Raw genomic sequence first — 22,033 nt, 5'->3', positions numbered from 1 at the left:
GTATTCTTCAGTTTATGTATTTTTACGTTAAAAAGAGCATTAATTTAAGGCGCAGAATCTTTAATGATAATTATCTTTAATTATCATAAAATGGGTGGAGAACTTAAGGAACTTTTCTATATATATATATATATATATATATACATATATCAATTTTTTTTTTTTTTATCTTTTACAGCGTTCGTTGAAATTTTTAATTGTTATTGCCTCGCGGTATGTAGTTTCTCTATGTTTGGAGTAGGCGAGAAGAACACAGTTGATAATATTCACTGAAAAGCAGCAAAAAGAGGTCTTTAAATTTTTAACTAGGCGTTGTTGCAGACGGAGAAATGAATTTTTTTCCAGGAGTCCAGCAGTATAGCGAAGTGACTTCGACTCAATACAATACACAAAACATCAGAAAAGTCAAAACAAAAAAAAATAAAAAAACAGAAAAACTTTACACATATAAGGGATGAACGAAATTTAACTGGCTGCAGAAACCGGCCGGCCAACAATAATAATAGCAGCAGCAGCAGCAGCAGCAGCAGCAACAACAACAACAACAAGAACAACAAAAACAAAGTCACTTATGATTTTGTTTTCGGACCCCTTTTTCCTCTCGACTATTTTTCTTTAAATCGTAATTAAGGGGAAAATTATTTATTTATTATTTAGTTTTCTTCATAATCTCCACTTGTTCATGTTCTCAAGTAGTCTTTCCTTTCCTTTCGTTCTTTTTTCTTGCAAATTTTGTATTAATTAATAAATTTAATAAAACATAATTCTGTTTTGCTCTTTGTTTTTTTTATTTCAAGTCCACGAGAAAGCCGGCTTTCGTTGGTTATACCAAAAAAAAAAAAAAAAAATCAAATGCCATTCATTTAAAATTTTTTTCGGGGGTGTATAAAACGTAAGCTTTAAAATATGTCGCGTAACCGTATACCAAACGTTCCCAGTGTAGCTATCGTACTGATGTTCGCACTTTGGAGCTTTTGTTCGGGATGGCGGTTACTGAACTTCGTTATTCGCTTGTGTTTCGCCTGGATATTTCGTGTCCTTAGCTACAGCAAGGATATGATATATTGGTCTCTAATGCGAATTCTTCCAGTTCACATTAACATTTAAGGGTGGTTGTTGGGATAATACTTTTTTTTATAGGTGTAGAGAATTTTTGTTTTTGTTTTTGCTTTCATTATTTTTATTTTTCCGATTTCCAACTTAATGAAAAAGTATCGCGTAAATAATTTTAAGAGCGATTCACACACAACAGCAGCTCTGCTTAAATTTTTCCTTTCAACTTATCAATTACTCAGATATGAAAGAGAAAAGCTGCGCGAATTGTGAGAGAGCATTACTTATAACTATTTGCATTTGTATGCTTCTATGCAAGATGAGAATTTTTGTTTTCCTAAATTTCTTTTCAAACTTATTCCGCATTCTGACAGTTATTTTAAGTATATTTCACACCATTAATCGAAGATTTCATTGCTAAAGCAATAGAGGAAAACCTCCTTCTAAGCTAGCTCTACGTGTAAAATGTCAATCGGTTGTGAATATTTAAACGAAACTACTACTAGTATACGTACCGTCCTTTCGCCAAAATATTTTATTACTTTATTGTATTGCTAAATACAGGGATATTGATTAAACTGAATATTGAGAGTTCGTCTTTTTTGGAAAAGCATTTCATTTGCTACGGAATTTTGCGCAAAGCGAAAAAAGTTGAAAAGAGTCGGTTAACTTCAAATAACGTTAAAGGACTTTAAGTCCTTCTTCCTTCTGGATGTTGTACGTATTACACAAATTTAATATACCCTTGTAGCTGCTGTGGTGTAGGCGGCTTAGAGCAGGCCCTCTAATATCCTTTGCATGATGTTTAAAGGTCCATTTACTCGATGGTAAGTCCCTTATGGTATGTATGCATTGTGTTATGAGTTTAAATAATATTTTTCTATAATTTGACAGCACATTGTGAGTACATCTCTTAACAATTATGAAGAGTTTTTTGCTAGTTTGGTAGCATTTATATTAACATTAGAAGCATCGCGTGGGTGAATTCGGAATTATTCAATTATTAAAGTTCAAAGTAATAACTTTAAGCAATGTAAAGTTTCGAAATGTTTTGTTGACTTTCGTTTAAATGAAAAGACCTTTAAATACCTACAGTCAATTTACCTCTACCTCTACCGATGACCAAACTGACTGAATTTCTACCAGAATGAATCAATTGGATTCACAATTTTTACCGAACTGCCACAGTCAAAATGGAGACAGTACCCCAAAATTTGGCACAAACACTCATTGTCGATTAAGAAACGAAATATAAAATATGATTATGATTATGATCTGTTCGCGTGCACACACACAACAAATTAGAAATGAGACAACCTTGACAAAGCGTCGACATTCTTTTCATATATTCTTCCATAACGTTCGATCCCATGAGAAAATCGATGAAGTGTTAATCAATTTTCGAAGGTCGCGTATTCGAAGTAGTGTGCTCAAAGCCACGAATTTTATATTTGCTGACCATTTGGAAAATGCCAATATTATAGCAAATAGAAATTGAGAGGGACTTGGAGAAAAATCTTCTGGTTCTCGAATTCTATAGAAGAACTAGCCATAGGTGAAAAAAGACAAGATAAATAAAATTTTTTTTCAAATTTTGGATTTTTTTTTTGGATTTCTCCTTTTGACCATAGCTCGTCAACATGAATAGAAAACGTAGTAAACAAGCCTTAATGTTTCTATATAACACAATATATATCTATTTGAATTATAAATTGCAACCAACTTGACAACGTCGAAGCATTATGTAAGCAAGGTTTCTTATCTGGTCTCGCTATTTACGCGTTCTTATGGCAAAGCAGCCAGCATTCGTTACAAATCGGCACGAAAGTTAACTGAATCTAGTCTAGAATTTAGTATTTTTTTAATTGAAATGGGGATTTCTTTCGATCCACCCTTTTATTTAAGACAGAACGTTTGGGAATACGAGGCTTGATGACTGCATTCTTTAATGATTGATCTCAACTAAATTTGAAAATGAATATAATCTAGTGGAGATGAGTGATGGCAAAGCCCAAAAGTCTCAGCGAATTTTTTTCCAATCTTTCATAATTTGCAAGAAATAATTTTACGGAGTTTCTTTCGGCTATCTATCAAAAGACATTGATCGGCCTATAGGAAACGACTACAAAAATAGCCAAAGTTGATTTGAGGTGTTGAGTATATATAAAAAGCTTTCTAAATTGTTTGGCTTTCTAGAGAAGAAAAAATTTCCCTACAAATTTTTAATTCTCTTTTTCTCTTACATACACCGCAAGCATTTGCTATAAGTCTTACGCTCATTTCATTTCCAAGAGGATTGTAAAAAGCATGCGTGATTTTGTTGATATCCGAATGTGGATGTAAAGTTTCCAAACTAAACAAAAAATAGACGAAAAATAAAATCTATTATAGGCAAAGGGTCCACAAGAATCCACTAAAGCAGGCAGTTAAACGGGAGACAAAGGAATATAAGAAAATATTGAAGAAGAAAAAAAATTATTTATGTATATATGCATGTAAATATATCTAGTATAGTGTATGTATGTGTTTTTATGCATATGCCCAAACACATGCACTTCACATTAAAGAAGTTATCAGTTTGTAGGATATGTATATATTTCTTAGTCGAACGCCGCAGTGTATCGGGAGAGCAGTTTAGGTTTATTATTGTCAGTAAGGAAATCATCGCACATATTAAGCACATATAAGTAAATTATTTGATAGAGATTTGTGTTTGCAATCGTATATATCATGCTTATGTATTTGTAAATATATCCATTGCCATGTATATAATATATCTTAGTAAAATAAAACACATTATTGCCGGTTTGATGCCGGATATGATAAATGAAAACTGTGCTATTTTGGTTGTTTGTGCTGCTTATGTATTTATCGTTACACTTACAAGTAAGCTGCAGTTCTGTAACCTTATGTAAAATTAAAATAACATGAGACAGTTATTAAAAGAGAAAAGTAAGATAAACAGGATTAGTTGCTGTCTTGTGCTATGTTACGTAAATACTTTGTATTTCGATCTGAAAACAGCGAAATGTAAGTGACGTTGTATTTTTTTGTTTTATTATTATTTAAGAAGAAAATTCAATTTGGTTTATTAGAGTTTTTCAATGCTTGCAAGAATCTGCATATACGCATCTACCACGCTTAATATAGCAAAAGTAATAATAATCTTAATAAAAATGATAACAATAATTACTTACCTCAACACTTTCCACATCAAAGTACGATAACGTACGTTTGGTTAACTCGAACCAACGTTGCTTATAATTAACTGGCGTGAAACGTTTTTTGTTTTGCGCCCGCTTTATCATGAACCCGCTTTTGACAATGTCATATAAACGTTCAGACATTTTGTCCATTTTGCTTTGAAAACTTTTGCTCAACCTAACGGTGGCAGCAGATTTTATGCTGCCGTGTGCAGAACGATTCATTTTCCTTTTCTTTCTTTTTTTTTTTTCTCTTTATAAAACCCTTAAACCGTTAGAAACGTTTTGGAAGGATTTATGTTCACGTTTTTTACCATTACTCCGCAAATCTGCAAAAGCATCAAAAAAAACATTTTTAAAAGCGTTTAAAAATTTTATTGCAATATTTAAGCAAAGAGGAAGAAATTATATTCGAATCTTGCACAAAATCTTTTCATAGATATCACTTAACGCTATCCATTATCATTCAATATGTACAACATAGCACAGCAAATGCGTGTAAAAGGTATCATTAGTATTATCATTTTCATTTTTTTAGGCTAATAAAATAAATTCTTAGATTAAAATGAAACATATTCAACACTAGCATCATGGGCTGTCGTTTCTATTTGAGGACAGAAAATAGGATATTGAGTATAGCGTAGTTTTAATAAAGTATTGATGTCTTGAATAGATGTTGCGTTCTATAGCTGATTTCAGGATGCCCATGGGAAAAGTTGTTTCGAATACGATTCGCCAGTGGTCTTTATCTACGAATTTGTCCACAATTATTAAGTGGAAAAGAAAACCGCAATGGTATGCCCAAGGCAAAATCTCGCAAATATTTTCATATTGATTTTGTCCATATTTGTTGAATATGACGCTGTAGATTAATGGAGAAGTAGTGCTGATGATAGTATTGTAGATTTGCTTCCATAATTTGCTCTGTAACTTTCAATATATCTTTGACATTGACAACTTTTCCGCAGGCGATAGCCCGTAATTGAAAATTGCAACGCATAGTGTCTGCAAAATCCTTATGTCCATCTAACTGCACAACTTCGAAATATGTTGTGTTTAGGGTCACACTTAAGTACCACTTTAAAAGGTTTGGAGGCTTTAGAGACGGAAACACGAGTCATTGATGAGCCTGCTATGTGGGGGTTTCAAAGTTTTGTCCCACGCTCACTCCTTAGACGATTACAACTGAAAGAAATGCACTTTCCTGATAAGAACTCACGGACGGACGGAACCTTTTTACCGAACGAGGAGATCTTAAGCCCTCGGCCAGTCTACATCCCAATGGGAGATCTCGATGTTAGGTCTGGCGACCTTATAAGTTTCAGATGACACTTTTACGCAAATAATGTAATAAGTACTTTGCAGTCACACCATTAAACTAAATTTAAGATCTTCTCACTGGTCTTTCGTCTTCTCACTGATCATTTTTAATATTACACCGATTTCTCTCCTGATTTATAAGTGGATATCCATTTTAAAAAAATTGCATAGTTTACCTAAAAACAATCAAGTTGATCCTTAGAACTGTTTTGAGCGACGTGAACTTTAATGAAAAACTTTCATATATTTTTTTTTTTCTTTTTTGAGCGGTCGGTTTTTATTTACTGGTTTCCGCTACGAAATTTAGAAATATTCTCCTCATATACAGTAAACATCCGCAATTTTTAACAACCTCACAGGGTTGTATTTGTAAATAATATTACAAATATTGCAAGATGCAGAAGCAGCAAACTTCGCCGCCCGGTTAACTTACTCATTTCCTAACAAACAAGTCCCCAAAGCGTTTTAATTTCATCACCTCATGCTGCGATGGTATTCCTTAATATCTTAATTGTAGTCTAGTTCGAAATCGAGGGGTCTCGGACAGCGTTTAACACAGGCAGATCATCAATGACAAAAGCAGTTTTCAGTTTGTTTTTACGAGCAAGATGTATACCTCGACGAATAGGCCTGGCTTCGGTCGTGATAGCAAAGATACAAACTAAAATTTTTTTGCAGAGCTCTGTAAAGCCGTTAACAGAATTATGTTAGACGAAGTCTCGGAGGGATTTAACTCAAAATACAAGTAAAAGAGAATTTTTCGAGAATTTTTTTGCAAAATATTACAAAAAAAACATGACTTTATGTAAATTAATTAATATTTGAAAGGACAACACTTTTACACTATGTCATAAATGAGGTTGATAAGGCGATAGTTTGCGTAGGTACTGTGGCCAAACCATATCCTCTGAACATATAAAACTAACACATAATGAATCCTCTATGAATAGCCTTTCCAACAATGTGCAAATTATAAGAATTTTTTTATGGGACTTTGGAAATTTCCGTATTTAACATAATACAGGCTGACATATAAGCAAATTTTGAAAGGTCACTGTTGGCAAACCATGCCCTGTGAAAAATGAAACTAGCACTAGGTAGTTTATCTTAAGTTTTGCCCCGAAAATTTTTTTATCGGGCAAGTTTGCACTAAAACAGGCTTGTTATTTTACGAAAATCATAAATGGAAATGTAAAAAAAGGCGCGGAGTTTCAAAAGCCCACTCGGGATAAGGCGAATAGTCATAACTCATCCACAATAAATAATAACCATTCATCGACATATGGAAAACCTTTGCTTAATAAATTAGTTGGTGAAAGCCATCACATAGTTCCGTTAGTAAACGGCGTTAATCGTTTTACTATGTCCATAATGTAAGTTTTCGTGAGGAAGAAGTTGTAAGTCTTGGAAATTACACCAATAGAAAGAAGAATTTAAATCAGATGTTACATCTATGTGGATTATCGATAAAAAAAAGTTGAAATTCAAAACGATAACGGCTCACATTTGACTATAAAATACTCTACACAACCCTGCAATTATATTTATGACTGATGGTATGATGATGTGATATATAATTCGCTTTGTGGAAAGCGGTCAAAGAAGTAGTCCGATCAGTACCGTTTTCGTCAGCGTTTCTCCTTGTTTCTCTTACTGTTTAACTTACTGGTCGAAATTTTTAAGATATTACAATGAAGCTCGCCAGGCCGGCACGCTTTAACAGCAAATGGTTCGGATTGGACCAGCATTTCGATTACTCCCCCTAACACACCTTATTTTCAAAGGTCGTCATATAAATAACTTTGTTAAGCGAAGAGGTATGCGTTATTTAACGAGGGGCCGTGTCCTAATGCAGTGCAGTGTATTCAGTTATTTGAACTGCATTCTGATTCTGCACATTCAAGCGGACACCCTACATTGTTGAACAGTTTTGAAGTAGGCTTGCTCCCGTAAATAAAGAAAATTTATATTGTCGTTGTTAATTATTAGAGACAATAAAAAATTGGTTCTGTAGCTAAACTATAAAAAGCTTAGCTACGAAAAACCAAAACTTCAGAGAGCTTAAAGGTTGAAAGAAAAACTTTCACATTAAAACAAGCAGCAATCAGACATTGATATGTATATAACAATAGTATCCCCAGCCATCTCTCTTCTATGAAAGAATAAAACTTAAAACGACTTTGATTTCGAGATTTCGAAGAAAAAGACCTATCTTGTTACGTTGCCTCTCTATCTCAAGCTAATCTGACCTGTATAATCTAGTAGTTATTTAAAATATTATATTAAAATATCTTAAATAATTTTCTTATAAAAAACCCTTTTCAATGTTTGTAAAACAAAACGAAGTATTTCGCTGATTCGCCTTTAATTATTCAAGGTCGTCTTGTTCTTCTCCTTCTCCTTCTCCTTCTCCTTCTTCTTTTTCCTCTTTCCATTTTTCTGGGACCTAAGCATTTTTTGTTTATTTATTTATTTTTGTACCCTTTACCGAGGGATGAGAGATATATTAATTTTGTCGACAAGTTTGCAACGCGCAGAAGGAGGCCTCAGAAACTCCAAAAAGTATATATATTCTTGATCAGCATTAAATTCTAAATCGATTTAAGCATGTCTGTCCGTCCGTCTGCGTAATATCTGTTGTAAACATTCTTCTGGCCACAAGAATGGAGCTATCGGCCTGAAATTTAGAAGTTCTTGCACGCAGGTTGGTATTGAAAATGGGTCAAATCGGTCAAAGCACACGCCCGCAAGCACAATCTCTGTCTTTCGAAAGAAGTGAAAAATTGTTTTTTCGCTCATTACTCAGCATTACTGTAGCAAATAAATGTAAAAAAAATTTAACGCATATTCTACTTGCGATACTGTAGCATTTGTGTACAAAATTGAAAAAAATTGACCACGCCTATCCATTATTATAACGTATCAAAATTTAATTTTGGTTGCAATACCTTTATAACGCGCAGAAACAAACTTCAAAAACGCTACAAAGCATACAAACTCTTAACCACTTTTAAATTTAAAATGTACCTAAACACGTCCGCCTATTTTTCTGCGCATCTATCTGTTTGCGCAGCTTCGTAGTATTTGTGGGAAACATCGCCAACAAATTTTGCAAAAGAATTCGAAACTGATCTGAACTTTTCAAAGGACACGTAAAGGACAACGTGACAAAAGCTTTTCTTTTAGAAATAGAACAATTCAGCTGCGCCCACTCTATATTACAGGGCGTGGGGATTTTGTTCTTTTACTTTTTTTGCCTTTTTTTGGGGTAACGGTGCTGGGTGTAATTGATTCGGTCCCGACCAAATTTAATTTTCTTACTTGTTTATGTTTATTATGCTTTATAAAACTAGTCTTGTCTTAAGAAAGCAGTCAAAAAAAATATATAAAAAAATAAAGCAAAAATAAATAAATCACATAATTTACATATATTTCTGGTTTTCGATTTAGTGACTGCAGAGTGTTTGTTAGCATTTTTATAGCCATCAAGACGGAATATCACCGTTTGGTTAGTAACACCGAAAAAAGAATGCATTGTAGATTCTCCTTCAGATAGAAAAAGATGTTGAAAGTTGAGTGTTCATCGATTCATTTCAATCTCTTAATTCATACTTATCTACTACACATATACTTTGACATTTGTCGTTAGCTAACCTTTTCCCTATCAGTTCCGTTTTTTAGACTAACTATTGTTGTCTTACGTGACATTCTTAGCCGCCGCCAGGTCCTATAAAATTCCGAAATTCAAAAATCAAAAATTCTTAGCAAACAAGTGAAGCACCAAACAATTCGTACTTGGCTAAGTGAGAGCCGTATTCGACCCGCAAATACGCTCGAATATATCATTTTTTTCAGTTTGAAAACTCTATCAAATCTGAAATTTCTGAAATTGAAAACTTAAAATAAGATCGCGGAACATTTTGTGTACATTCATCTAAGATTCGCTTACACGTAAATTAATTTTTTTTGGTTTTCTTCTTTCTTTTCTTCTGTTTTTGTTTTGGCTTTTTTCTTTTTTTTATGTTCTTTAATCGGTTTTTACAGTCTTTCTATAGGTATAAATTGAAAGCATTAATGTTTACTAAACGTATTCATTAACGAACCAGTTCGTAAGTAGCCTTTAGCTACTTTTCAAGTGTCACTTTTAAGCCTCTTTTTACAATTTAAACCAATGTTAAATTTTATTTCAGCTGGTATTCTAAACTAATGTTGTTTAACCACAATTTTAAGGCTCGTTTAACATAAATTAATTAAGTATTTAATTGATAAGCAAAACTGATAATACGATGGCGCCTTAAGAGGACCGGAAAAATCCACTAAGCCCGCAACATGTTTTTTTTTTTCTTCACATAAACGCAAAGATGAGAAATTCTTTATTTTCTTATATTAGTTATAAAAATGTGATAATATAGCGGTGCAATCGTACGAGAAGAGAAGAGTTAAGCAATTTACAATTCCTTCAGTATATATGCCAATCAAGATTCAATTCGATTACTTAATCATCCATCAATATACCCAAGTCGCGTCTGGACTTTGTAAAGAGGTGGTCAAACGATTTCTACGACTCTTATGTTACCAAACGATTATACAATGCTTTTGTTCGATCCATTTTGGAACATTCATCTGCACCTGCGGATACCTAAGACGCAGATGTCACGTTGGCCAAATCGAATCGATACAACGAATCTTTCTCCATTTTGTTCCATATGGCTGCAGATGGAATTCGAATTTAGAGCTTCCGACCCATGGTAATAGATTAATGCATATTGGAATAAGTCTTGAGATATTGGGAATTGTCTTTATTGTAAAATTGGTTTAAAGGTTTAATAACTTCCCGGTTTTTCTTCAGAGGATCTCCTTTAAGGTAGCTGGAAGAAGTGAAGTAATTTACTTTTCTCCCTGTCACACAAACTACTAGTTCTAGAACCCTTTCCCCTCCTTTTTGTTCCTTTGATCCGTCACTGAATTTAATATATATGTGTCATCAAGTTCTCTTTTCTACGGATACTCTACTAGCATTCCAGTTTCTCCTTTAACTTTAAAGCGATTTATCTGCAAAAATACTTTTATTTATTCGTACGATTTAATGGAGTCAATTAATGTTCATTGCAATTTCTACTTTCTTTTTTTGCATGACCTGCCACTCAGGAGATGTACCCAGTACGTGCGAGTACGATGGTGATCGCGAAAAGCTATAGATCGAGGGGGAAGGAAAGAGGGAGTAGTGCCTGTGTACGTTTGCCTTAAAAGTCGAAAGTCAGACACGGCGGGAAACAGCACTGCTGGAACGTTGCTCTAGAGGGGAGCAGTGTGTTAAAAGAACGACGAGTCGCGGTAATGTGTCATACGATATGTAAGCAACTCGTGGCCTTGTGGCCCTGGCTAATAGTTTAATTGGTGGACATATGTCTTCTAACTCATAAACAAAAGCACGGTATAGCCCACATAACACCGACGCTCGAGTATATCGGGGTTTTTAGATACATTTTCGCCATTCGTGAGCAACTGAGCTTTTCGCCGTATGCGGTCGAGCGGGTCCAAGCAAATTTTAGGGGCTTCCGCCCACACATGCCAGTTATGCTCTAATTAGCTGGAAATACACGCCGTCCTTTCTTTCTGTTCACTAAATTATTTCTCTTTAACATATTCGCACAGTAATGAAATCTGTAATGTTTAATTACATTTACTTAGATGTAGTATAATCATTACGATCTCTCTCTACTTTACTCCTGTTATCGAATTTCTACTTATAATTAGTTCTAAGATATTTTGTGTCGATTGATAATTTTTATGGTTGCGGTTGAATAAATCAGTAAAAGAGTTTCTTAACAATGTACAGCAGGTTAGCGAAAAAAAAAATTAGTTTTTATTTTCCAATGACTCTTTTATCATACGTCATATTAAATAATTAAATTGAAGAAACAATTTCTGCGATCTTTTTGAGAATTCACTCTAATGAATACCGTTATGCTAACACTTAACCCAATTATCTAGATATTCTTCTTTCTCCGACTTTTGGCTTAATGTTACAATAAAATCAATCGATGCAATCGATTAACTGCGTAAAACGCATTTACGCGTCAATTCACATCCTCACTTTAATGCGTTTGACATGTATGCGCACCTGGCGAAATAAAAAATTACGAATCAATACAAAAACTTTAGATTTCAACAAAATGTAATATATAAAATGTCATTCAGTGTTCAGGTATGTTCGCTTTATAATAACAGTAAGACTGCTATAAGCTTAAAGAGAAGATCTGCTTAAATTCTTTCTTTACTATAGAAGCTATTCCCCATACAATGTAGAATAAGAAAACTGAGAGTAGCCATCGGTTATGGTAAAAAAAATGGGTGGTGTGAGCACAAGTGATGGAATAATTGCATAATATATACTTGCGAGACAACGAATGAAAAATGAAGAAATCTTGTAAGGAAGTATTTTGTATTTGAACTCCTATCTGCTCCTTTTATATGCCGGAACCTCTACATGTTATATAAGAAAGAAGTAAGAAAGCTATATTCGACGGGGGCCACTCGCATACCGACCACTACGCTTTTCCCTTTCTTCTCCAAGTTCGTTTATTTGATACCCATATTGCTGGTATTGTTAAGAATAAAGTTATCATGGTGTCTGCCGTACTCATTTTAGAACTAACCCATTTTTAGGCAGATAATATATCTTCATTTGAGAAATCTACAAAATAGTTTTAAACATTCTGCCTTGTTTGCGTTATGATAAGTGGGCATAAAACCGCAAGAGAGTGAAAAGAAAGAAATTTCACCAATTATAACTTGGCGTGGACAAAAAGAAACAAAAAAAAAGGGTTGAGTTCAATTTACGCTCCACTTCCGCTTCTGCTCTGACCAATTTGGCCCACTGTCAGTACCAATCAGAACTCGAAGTCGATCTCTTCATTTGTGCGACCAGGAAAGTGCCAGCAACAAACATCGCACGGATGAATAGACAGACAGACATGGCTACATCAAGTCAGAATTTCACGCTGGTCAAGATTATATAAACTTTATAGGGTCTTTGAAGCTTCCGCTTTAGTGTTGTATTATGAAAAAAAATAAGATGAGTGTACCCACATCTTACAGTGGTGGCTATAAAAATTGTTATAACGTAGACAGTAACAGCTTTGGTAAAATGCTATATTAAGTTTGTAACGATGGATACAATCCTGAGAAGGGCCTGAAATTCTCATTATCAGAATGACTTTCTGCATCGAGCTAGGCTTGTCTGTTCAGTTGGCTGTCTTGCTTTCTTTTGTTCAACCAACAGGTCGGAATCTTTCACTTGTATTGATGAAATTTGGTACATCGACGTTTTTTGGCGCAAAAACGAACGTTGTTGAAGGTGGTTCGAATCGGATCACGTTTTCGACCGTTTAGCATGTAAAGCCTTATTTTGAAAAGTCATACGAATATCTGTATTAAACGAAGTAGTATAGTAGTAGTATATCGAATCCCATTAAAGGGTTTTCACTTGGTTTTTTCTGTTCATCAACTTTATTAGTTTTGAGTAATTAGTAAATTTTCAATAAAAATAGTTTTCTTGTTCTAGCCCATTAGATAACAGGCGCGAGTACCTAGTCAGTGTTCTTGGATTCACATTTCAAAACGGCTGACCGCACTTGCCCATCGGATTTAGCGAGTCCTCAGTCGATGAAGACACAATACTTACCAACTGGTCCACTAACCTATGGCCATTCTCATTTCTTACCTCTTTTTCTTTCCCCTCTTTTTTCTGATTGGCCATTACCCTGTTATCTGTATTACATCCCCTCAGTGACTGATCATATTAAAAAAAAATAAAATGAAATATCTACTAAAATGAAATCTTATTTGGCTTGAAGTCTTGCTTTGCATGGCGTTTGATGTGTCTAGCCGTCATTGCTTGATTTTAATTATGCATTACGTGAGGAAGTTTTAAAAATTCATTGATGCCCTATACCACGTGTAATAAATTGGATATATTAGGTTTGGGCGGATGTATGAAACATCCAGAAAGACTTGAGGTAGACCCACTTTTTATCATACCGATCGATTCAGCATAATTTTCTGAACCTAAAGCAGTTTTTGGATTCGTCTAAACTTGTCTGTCCGTCTTATTTTTTCCCGTCCGCAATTTTTCCAGGTATTTGGATCAAATTTGAGCCACCCCCGCACTTTAGCCCAAGGACAAACGTTAATGAAATTGGTTAAAACCTGTCGACCTTTTCGACCACTTCCTTTGTTTTGAAAAGGCGATTGAAAATCAGCAATGTACATTCAAATCTCTTGAGCCTAAAACCAGCTGATCAAATATTATATAACGCAGCAACTAAATGTAGGATGTTAATTTTGTTAACTCTTCCTCTTAAAACTTTTAAGACTTCTGCTATAAGAAGTTGTGTATCTGAGATTGAGAATTTTGAAAAAGTGTTCAACGCACGTTATCAGCTAACACAGTAGCTATTATGTAAGCGCTATATTATATAACTATAACTGTATTATATAGCTGCTAATAGCTACTATAATGACTAATATCGTTTCGCTGGCTGTTTATACTTTTCAGAGCTTATTTGCAATCATTTCAATTATTGGATACATATTTGGATGCGTAAAATAAATAACCTAAGACACAACACAAATTGTATAGGGGAAACTTATTTTCATAATTACTTTGTCCATCGGAAGGGGGAAAAATGTGATTGAAATTTTCGTAACAATTCCGACAAAATGCTATGATTACGTTAAAATAGCCTCCAATTGTTAGAGTAGGAATGTGTCCAAATTCAAATAACTTGTGTGCCGTTACGAAAGAAATGCTGATTCAATTTATTTTAATAAAAATATCAAAACAAAGCAAAAAAAAGGAAAGAAATCGAAAACAATTACTTATTGAGAACAAACCAGTTGAGATCTTATTAAAATGCTTTGTAGTCTTAACCACCAACGAACGTTTACACACAAATGTACAAAGACCCGCGCGCATACTTGCTGATAACTATTTAACGATAATTCCGATTTTTACTTATTTCACTTTTCTTTGTTCACGTTTTCTCTCACTTCTTACGGACTCTTTATGCATTTCGTATAACTTAGCATAATGTTAATTGCTAATCAGTATGCGTTACACGTTGCCTATTCCTTTATGAAAATCCCTTTTACTATATAGGCTATAAACACACCTAATCTTCATGGCATCATGAACACAGTGTGACAGTAAATCAAGATGCTTGTTTGTGTGGGGGGAATGCCACGATGTCCCTGTATACCTGTATGCCGTGGCCTATTAATTAACGAATTCAAAGATCACTCTTAAATGCTGCGTTGCCTTCGCTCACAAATGATTGAGACTTAATTGAAGGTTGCCTAAAAGTCGACTTAAACAAGCCTTGCCTGCTTTTTATTTACTTTTTATTCGTTTTCTTTTTTTTTTCTTTTTTTTTAAATATAATTTTATTGGACTTTTTTCTAAATAATGGAAGTAGAATAAAATGCGTTCATTGCACTCAGCATTTATTGCCTTTACTGATGGTATAATTATTGTATTGTAGTCATCTCAGCTACCAAATGTTCAGCTAAACATTTGTATTAGTTTCTACAGAATCTCGAAAGGCAAACGTATTTTATTTGATAATGCTTATCATTGTTTATAGAAACAAGCAAATAGAAATATATTCTAAAATGAAGTTCAATTTTGTGGATAAAAATTTCGTTTGAGCTAAATGGACGTGATTTCACTTTATTATATTATATACAGAGAGAGATATATGAAATTGAGGCGACGCGAAAATGAACGAATGAATTTTTGGATTTAGTCGAATGACACTGCAACTAAGGGGTTGCTGCTATATACAAGCAATGAAGGTTTTGAGAATTGCAATCATCGATTCAGAGGCAAATGCGGTTGTAAAATAAGAAAATTCTCCTTAGTAGGGACAAACCGTTGATGTGACTAATTCTAGTTTCCAACTTGTAAAGATCAGAATTGGTTGGATTGCGAACTAAGGTTTGGGGCTGGATCACTGGCACTTGCCATGATTCGTTAATAGAAAACATAGGTTCACCGTATTAATAATGCAGGATGTCGTTTGTTATCTTCACAGAAAGTACAGTCATACATCGTTCAATACTTATACATCAATGAAACTACGAAACTGAATTGTAAATACGACTTTGCTTTTTTTTTTACTTTACTTTAATTCACCTATCAAACAAAATTCTTATAGGGGAAGCTCCCAACCAACCCGACAAATCTATGCGCCCTTAGTGCGACTATTAAACCTAGTGAGCTCTAGTGCCGTGAAATGGCATTCTGGAGCGTGCGCGACCAATCTAAGAAATGTTGTTTGGATTCCTTCAGCTCATTCGAAATTTATTTTCATGTAGGTTCGAGGGGTATAGAGGTGAATATTTTCGCAATTTTTTAGTTTGGCGGAACTGAAGTCTCCAATTTGAGCATTTTGCCATAGTCCATTTATGCTGACATTCCAAAGATGAAAGATATTTTCATACACATTTATAAAGGGCTTTTTTTCAATATTTCATGTTGGCGGTATGTACAGTATACTCTGGTGTATAAAGTATGATATAGTCTAGTATATGCTAATACATTTAGCACAGATTAGTATAAATACATAGTGCAGCATAACATATAGTGTATAATACATATAATATATAGCATGGACATGTAGGATAAAGTATGTAGCACAGTATACATGTATATTATCATAAATGCGATTTTTAATTTATGAAGATTTAAAAGTTGTATTTAAATGCTGTATCATAGCATCTAGGCTAAAAGAGATATGCGTAGAAATGTAAGTCCAGCTTTCTTTACATTCTAAGACTGGTTTGGTAAGCAGGCAATATATAAACATGGGGGATTCTATGTAATGTCGTAACGATATCAACAAAGCAATTTTCTTTTAAAAACGGAATCTTTTTTTTTTGCATACTCAATTTGTGCGTATGCTTGTGTTGAGTTCATACAGTACATTATTTTATAGCGTTGATCACATTGTTTTAAGATTTAAAATCGAAAACCTGCTGGTAAATGAATTCAAATTAAAAAACAATTGCTTTTATAATTACTTTCATACGAAGTGCACGAGAAATTTTTGGCGAATTTTCATTTCATTCAAATGCGATAAACAATGCAATGAATATTTAAGATGAAAAACAAACAAAAAAAAGCAAAATGTATTCCACTTATTGTTAGATGCATACAGTGTACTATGGAATTATTACTATAATTTTCCATTCCATTTGTGATCCTTAAAGGAGTTTACATTGAAGAATCCCTCTGTATTCTTTTTTGCTTAATCATGATCTCTATTAAATTCGAAGCCACTTCAGATGAGGTCACCTATATCTCCACTAGCCCGACCAATATTGCTGTAATTCTCATAACAGTAAAAGAAAAAAGAACAAGTAATAATGATGGATTAGGTTTTGTCCACTATCTCATCGCAAATATCGATTGAAAATTTGATAAAAATTTTGAGAAGACCCTATCAGCAATCGTCACAATCGGGTCACCCTAAAACGTGTTAACCTTAATCTCGCACATGCATGGCTCCACAATTAATCAATTAATTCGAAATCGTAAAGTGATTTCAAACTTTTTAACTTATAATTTTTTACCAAAGAGGTAAATTAAATTTTAACAAAAAAAAAAAAAAAAACAAACGCCAGTGAAAACCGACAAATATTGCAAGGCATAAATAAAAATCCTGTTGCCATCTAAAGTAATTTGATAGCTATGACAACATTGCGTGCTGCCACTTGAATCATTTCTTGTTGCAAAGTTAATTTGAAAAGTCGGGAGTTATAGCAAACTGTAGACTGTTCATTTTGAAAATGGAAAGGAGTCAGTTTCCTCTTTGCTGTTTTGACAATCATCTCACACTGTTAACCTGAAAAAGTAAGTATTGATAACAAGTTTATATCAAATGAACGGAAAACAAATTTCCTTTAACATATAAGAAGAAACTGGACGTGGAGTCGTGCAGACTTTTTAACTCCAACCGGCGGCGGTAAAAATAAAGAATTTAAAAGCAAATAAGTTGTGCTTCTAATAAAAGGACAAACGAAAATTAACGCTGATTATTTGATTTTTCAACTTAACTCGATTAAAGCGTGTGAAGATAAATACGAATTTCACTATCAAAGACACCAACAATTTCTCTTAACAGAGCTCTGTAAACATCCTGACGGGTCTCTATTAAATATTCTGTAATAAGATATAGTTCGATCTTGAAGCCTACTCTGTCCATATTAAAAACGTAAATATTTCTGTGGACACCTCAGGATGTTTACCGTGCTTTGTTCAGGGGAATGGTTGATGTCTTTGCTAGCGAACTTCGAATTTATCTTCACGCCCTTTAATTGATTAAGGAATCCATAAAGGTAAAGTAAACAAAATTTTTAGAACGTAAGCGAGCAGCGCATATAAGACCGGAGAGCGACAAATTGATTTCACTACTTACAGTAATTAAGGACACGTACATTTTATAGGTTAAGATCAGAAAATTTTGGTCAACTTGATGGAAAATGATTAGAAGTGTGCGAAAGTAAATTCGAATTTAACTGCGGAAAACACTTTCGAAGTCTCTCTCTTTCTGTGAGCTCTGTAAACACCCTAACGGAACTATATTAAGGAGAAACAATCCATATATAGTGGGATTTCGAGGCATATTCTGTCCGTGTTGAGAAATCTAGGATGTTTTTACTAAGATCTCTTTATTTAGCTAACTTAGCGAGCATTCAAGATTCGTCTCAACGATTCAAAAATAACAAGAAAACGGTCGCTGCACAGTTGCAAAAACGCTTTAATGAATTAAAATTTTTTTGTTTGTTTTTATTTTACAATTAAATTATTTACTGACTGTTTGCACTCTCAATTAAATTTTTATCTTTTGGAGGTACGAGAGTTGACAAATCGATAATTGCCTTAAACATTTTGCATTTTACGTCAGGTTTGGAATTTTTACAGCGCAGCCAAATGATGGAAAGATATAAAGGATTGTTAAAGTTTCACACGATTGCTTTAGAGATTTGACAAAATTACAATATTTATCTTGCGGCATATCTTATAATCCCACACCTTAATATTACTTTTACTTAAATAGTTATGAAATTTTTCAATTTGATTAACACAAAATAATTACGATTTATGTAATTTCCAGGAAATAACGCTTATAAGTTACTTACACTATTCTTTAATACAGAGTTTTTTTTTAAATGTAGATATTTAAACATAAATTTTGTATTTTTTTTTTCGATAGTCGTCTGCTGCTGACTGCATTTACTTTAAGTCCAACCGAAAAACTGGTTTTTTATAATTTTTTTTTTTTCTTATAACTTCCAAAGGCCGGTTCTTTACAAAAAAACTAAAAATAAATAAATAAAAAATTTACTTGTGCGAGAAGGCATATATACATTTTTGCAGTGTTTTCTCTTGTTTAACCTAAATGATAACAAGGCTGAATCTTATATTCGGTATAGATCACTACAAAGGATTTTAAGTAAGGCATAAGAATTTTTAAGAAAACCTTTTTACAGGTCGAGGAAGGCAATTGCTAAGAGTTTCAATTAATTCTTACAGTTATTAAGATGATACGCGTATATTTTCTTATATACATCAAATTGATGAATAATATATAAAAATAAAAGATAATTTTTTCTTATAATCGATAATCGATGGTAGGAATCTATAGCTAAAGCTAGGCATTGATTAATTAATTTTATTTGAAAACAAAAACAATTTTGTTTTTCTATCGAACAGCCCAGTCGGTATTTACTGGTGTACCTGCCAACCGAAACTAAGTGCTTTTAACAGCTAAACTTATACTATTAATTTAGACAAGGTAGGGCCAAAATTAATTTTATGAAATTACTTTTTAACCTACAACCTTTCATTTATTCCAAAGTATATCGTTTTAACTACCAACCTTGTTCAGATAAGACTATAATTGGCTAATGAATTTACTTGGCTTCCTAGTTATCTTAACGAATTTTATATTAACGCAAAATCTGTTATCTCTCCAACGAATTTTGAAAATTCGCGATGTCAAAGCAAAATTTGTCTATTTCTCTTATGAAACTAGTTAGTGAGATTAAATGAAATTCGTCTATCCATAAACTTGAAGGGTATCTGGTTTTTCCAAACAGACTATTCATCGAATTTTATAACTTACCTTTCAAAACGAAAGATTTAACATCACTTCTGTGTTATTATATGTGATACTGCATTAATAACGTTACTGCACCAACACGACACGATTTATGGCATACAGATATTTCAAATTACGTTGCGGAGCTCTTCGACGAATATTAATTGCCAATTTCAAATTAAAGTCAAGTTGTATTCATATACACACATTTTCAATTTTTCTTATATAAAATAAGCCATGAACAAAGATTTAGTCGAATTTAACTGCTTTTTTGAACTTTTTTCTATTATATATCGTAAATAACTTCTTCTGTACAATAATTGATAATAGAAAAATTTTGAACTTTTCTTTTCTTGTGCCTAAAAAGCCACCTGCGCAAGTAGAAAAATATGTAAAGTTCAAGGTCATTAAACGGAATGCCAAAATTTCACACTTTCAAACTTCATCAAAATAATGCGTCCATAAATTTGCTTGTTATATCGATATTGATTTCACAACAAACCTTCTTCCTTCTTTGAACAGCTTTTTTGCAGTTTATTTACACATATAAGCAAAAAACATAAAACAAAAAAAACAAAGGCACACTTAGTAATAGAATTTGTAAATGAGCACAACATGAAGTAATAATGAGTACACTTAATTGATAACCGTTAATAATACTGTATTTTAACTAAGCGGGTTTTTTTTCTTAAAAACAATAAAAAAACAAAATAAAAACAATAATCTTATCACAAAAAGTGCGACTTAGGACTCCACACTAGCCGCAAAAAAGTTTCAACTTAATTGACGGCACTTTCAATTTTCTTTCAGCGATATAAAGCTTAGAATAAACAACTAACCATTTATTTATATTGCCCGTTTGTCGGTATTTTCATTTCAATTAAAATCACAAAAATTGTAACACTTTCTGTATTTCACAAGTAAAAAAATTCTTGGAATTTTATATTCGCACTTGTTTCTATATAATAAAAAATTAAAGAACTAACGACGCACATACACTCTAACATCTTATTAGACAATCCTTATAGGAGTATAAGAACGGCATTATATATGATTTAAATTTCGCGATCTGTTGTTATTGTTTTGTATTCATGCGCTCTTTTTTCGATAGGATTTCTTTTTGTTTTAGCCCGCTACTCACAAGAATACACTTGTTGTTGTATATCACAAATTTTTTTTGTTACAAAAGTTTTTTTGTACGTTTCATTTTTTTTATATTAATTCAAATATCAGGAATGTTATTATTTACTTTGTGCAATTTAATCATTTTTTAAAACATTTCAATTTTAATAAACACCCCTCCAAACGCTTGAACACTTTAAAATTCTCGCTACGACTGCGCTTTTTTATGAACAGCGCTGTAAAATTAGTAGGGAAAAAAGGTGGAGAATGAATTGTAGTACTGTTTTTATGTTAACTCATACGGAATTTTCCAACGTTATAGATCTACAGCAACAACCACATCTAGCTGCAACAAACGCACGCAAAATAGTAATTTTCTGAACAACAGCTGTTTTCTTTGCAAAAACAAAACGAAGTGCGAAAGTTAGTTGTTTATAACGATTGCAATTTTAATTCTTTTAAAAAAAAAAAAAAATTCTATTAAAAGAAAAAACTATAAAGCATTGAGGTATTACGAAAAAATTAGTTTTTATTTTGTCTGGTGTTGTGGCTTTAGCAATTTTCATCAAAAATATTTCACTTTTAGTGAAATAATCATTCTTATCAGGCAATCCCAGCAAAAAGAGAAACAAACGTCTGGAGAGACCTGCCAGCTTAAAAAATTTAAAAACAAAAACAGTTTTTTGAAAGGATTTATCATTCTTGAACTAAAAGTAACATATTTTTTCAAATGCACTTAAATTTATTTTTTTAAAACGTCTTTACTCAAAAGTCAACAAACAAAAAGTCAAATTCTCTTTTTATACGGTAGTATGTCATTTAAAAACTTTAAAACTATCTTATTATATTAATGTTGCATATGTAGATGAAGCGGGGAATATCCAAAGAGTTTGTCAAAAAGATTTTCCCAAAGCCACTGTTAATATTTATTTTTTTCTCCGATTTTGATGATACGCAAAGCCGTCGGCAAAACAAAGATTCAACTCTGTTAATAGCAGTATTAGTAACTAATGTTTATTTATTTTTTATTAATAAATGTGTTTTCATATGAAATTTCTTAATTTCTTCAATTTTACAAGTTAACCTTTATTTAGTATCTAATGTTTCTTTATTTTTTATTAATAAATCTATGTTTTCATATAAAATTTCTTAATTTCTTTTATTTTA

At 32.9% G+C, this 22,033-nt stretch overlaps 1 protein-coding gene across 2 annotated transcripts in view; it reads right to left on the bottom strand.

Annotated features, from left to right (window-relative positions):
- Nucleotides 1–20,574, bottom strand: part of LOC119633258 (tyrosine-protein kinase Btk29A) — a 186,521-nt gene extending 165,947 nt beyond the window's left edge. For both annotated transcript variants that reach the window (XM_038026707.1, XM_038026708.1), the window contains exons 1-2: nt 19,769–20,574; nt 4,251–4,585 (exon numbers count right to left, since the gene is read on the bottom strand). In XM_038026707.1, coding sequence (XP_037882635.1) covers nt 4,251–4,481 — 231 coding nt within the window. In that variant the 5' untranslated portion in view covers nt 4,482–4,585; nt 19,769–20,574. The remainder of the gene's footprint in view (nt 1–4,250; nt 4,586–19,768) is intronic.
- Between the last annotated feature and the right edge of the window lie 1,459 nt (nt 20,575–22,033).

Source organism: Glossina fuscipes, unplaced genomic scaffold (assembly GCF_014805625.2).
Source record: "Glossina fuscipes isolate IAEA_lab_2018 unplaced genomic scaffold, Yale_Gfus_2 2, whole genome shotgun sequence".
In the NCBI taxonomy this organism is placed as follows: Eukaryota; Metazoa; Arthropoda; class Insecta; order Diptera; family Glossinidae; genus Glossina; species Glossina fuscipes.
The sequence above is the reverse complement of the archived record's forward strand: the minus strand, read 5'-3'. Positions and strand labels throughout refer to the sequence as shown.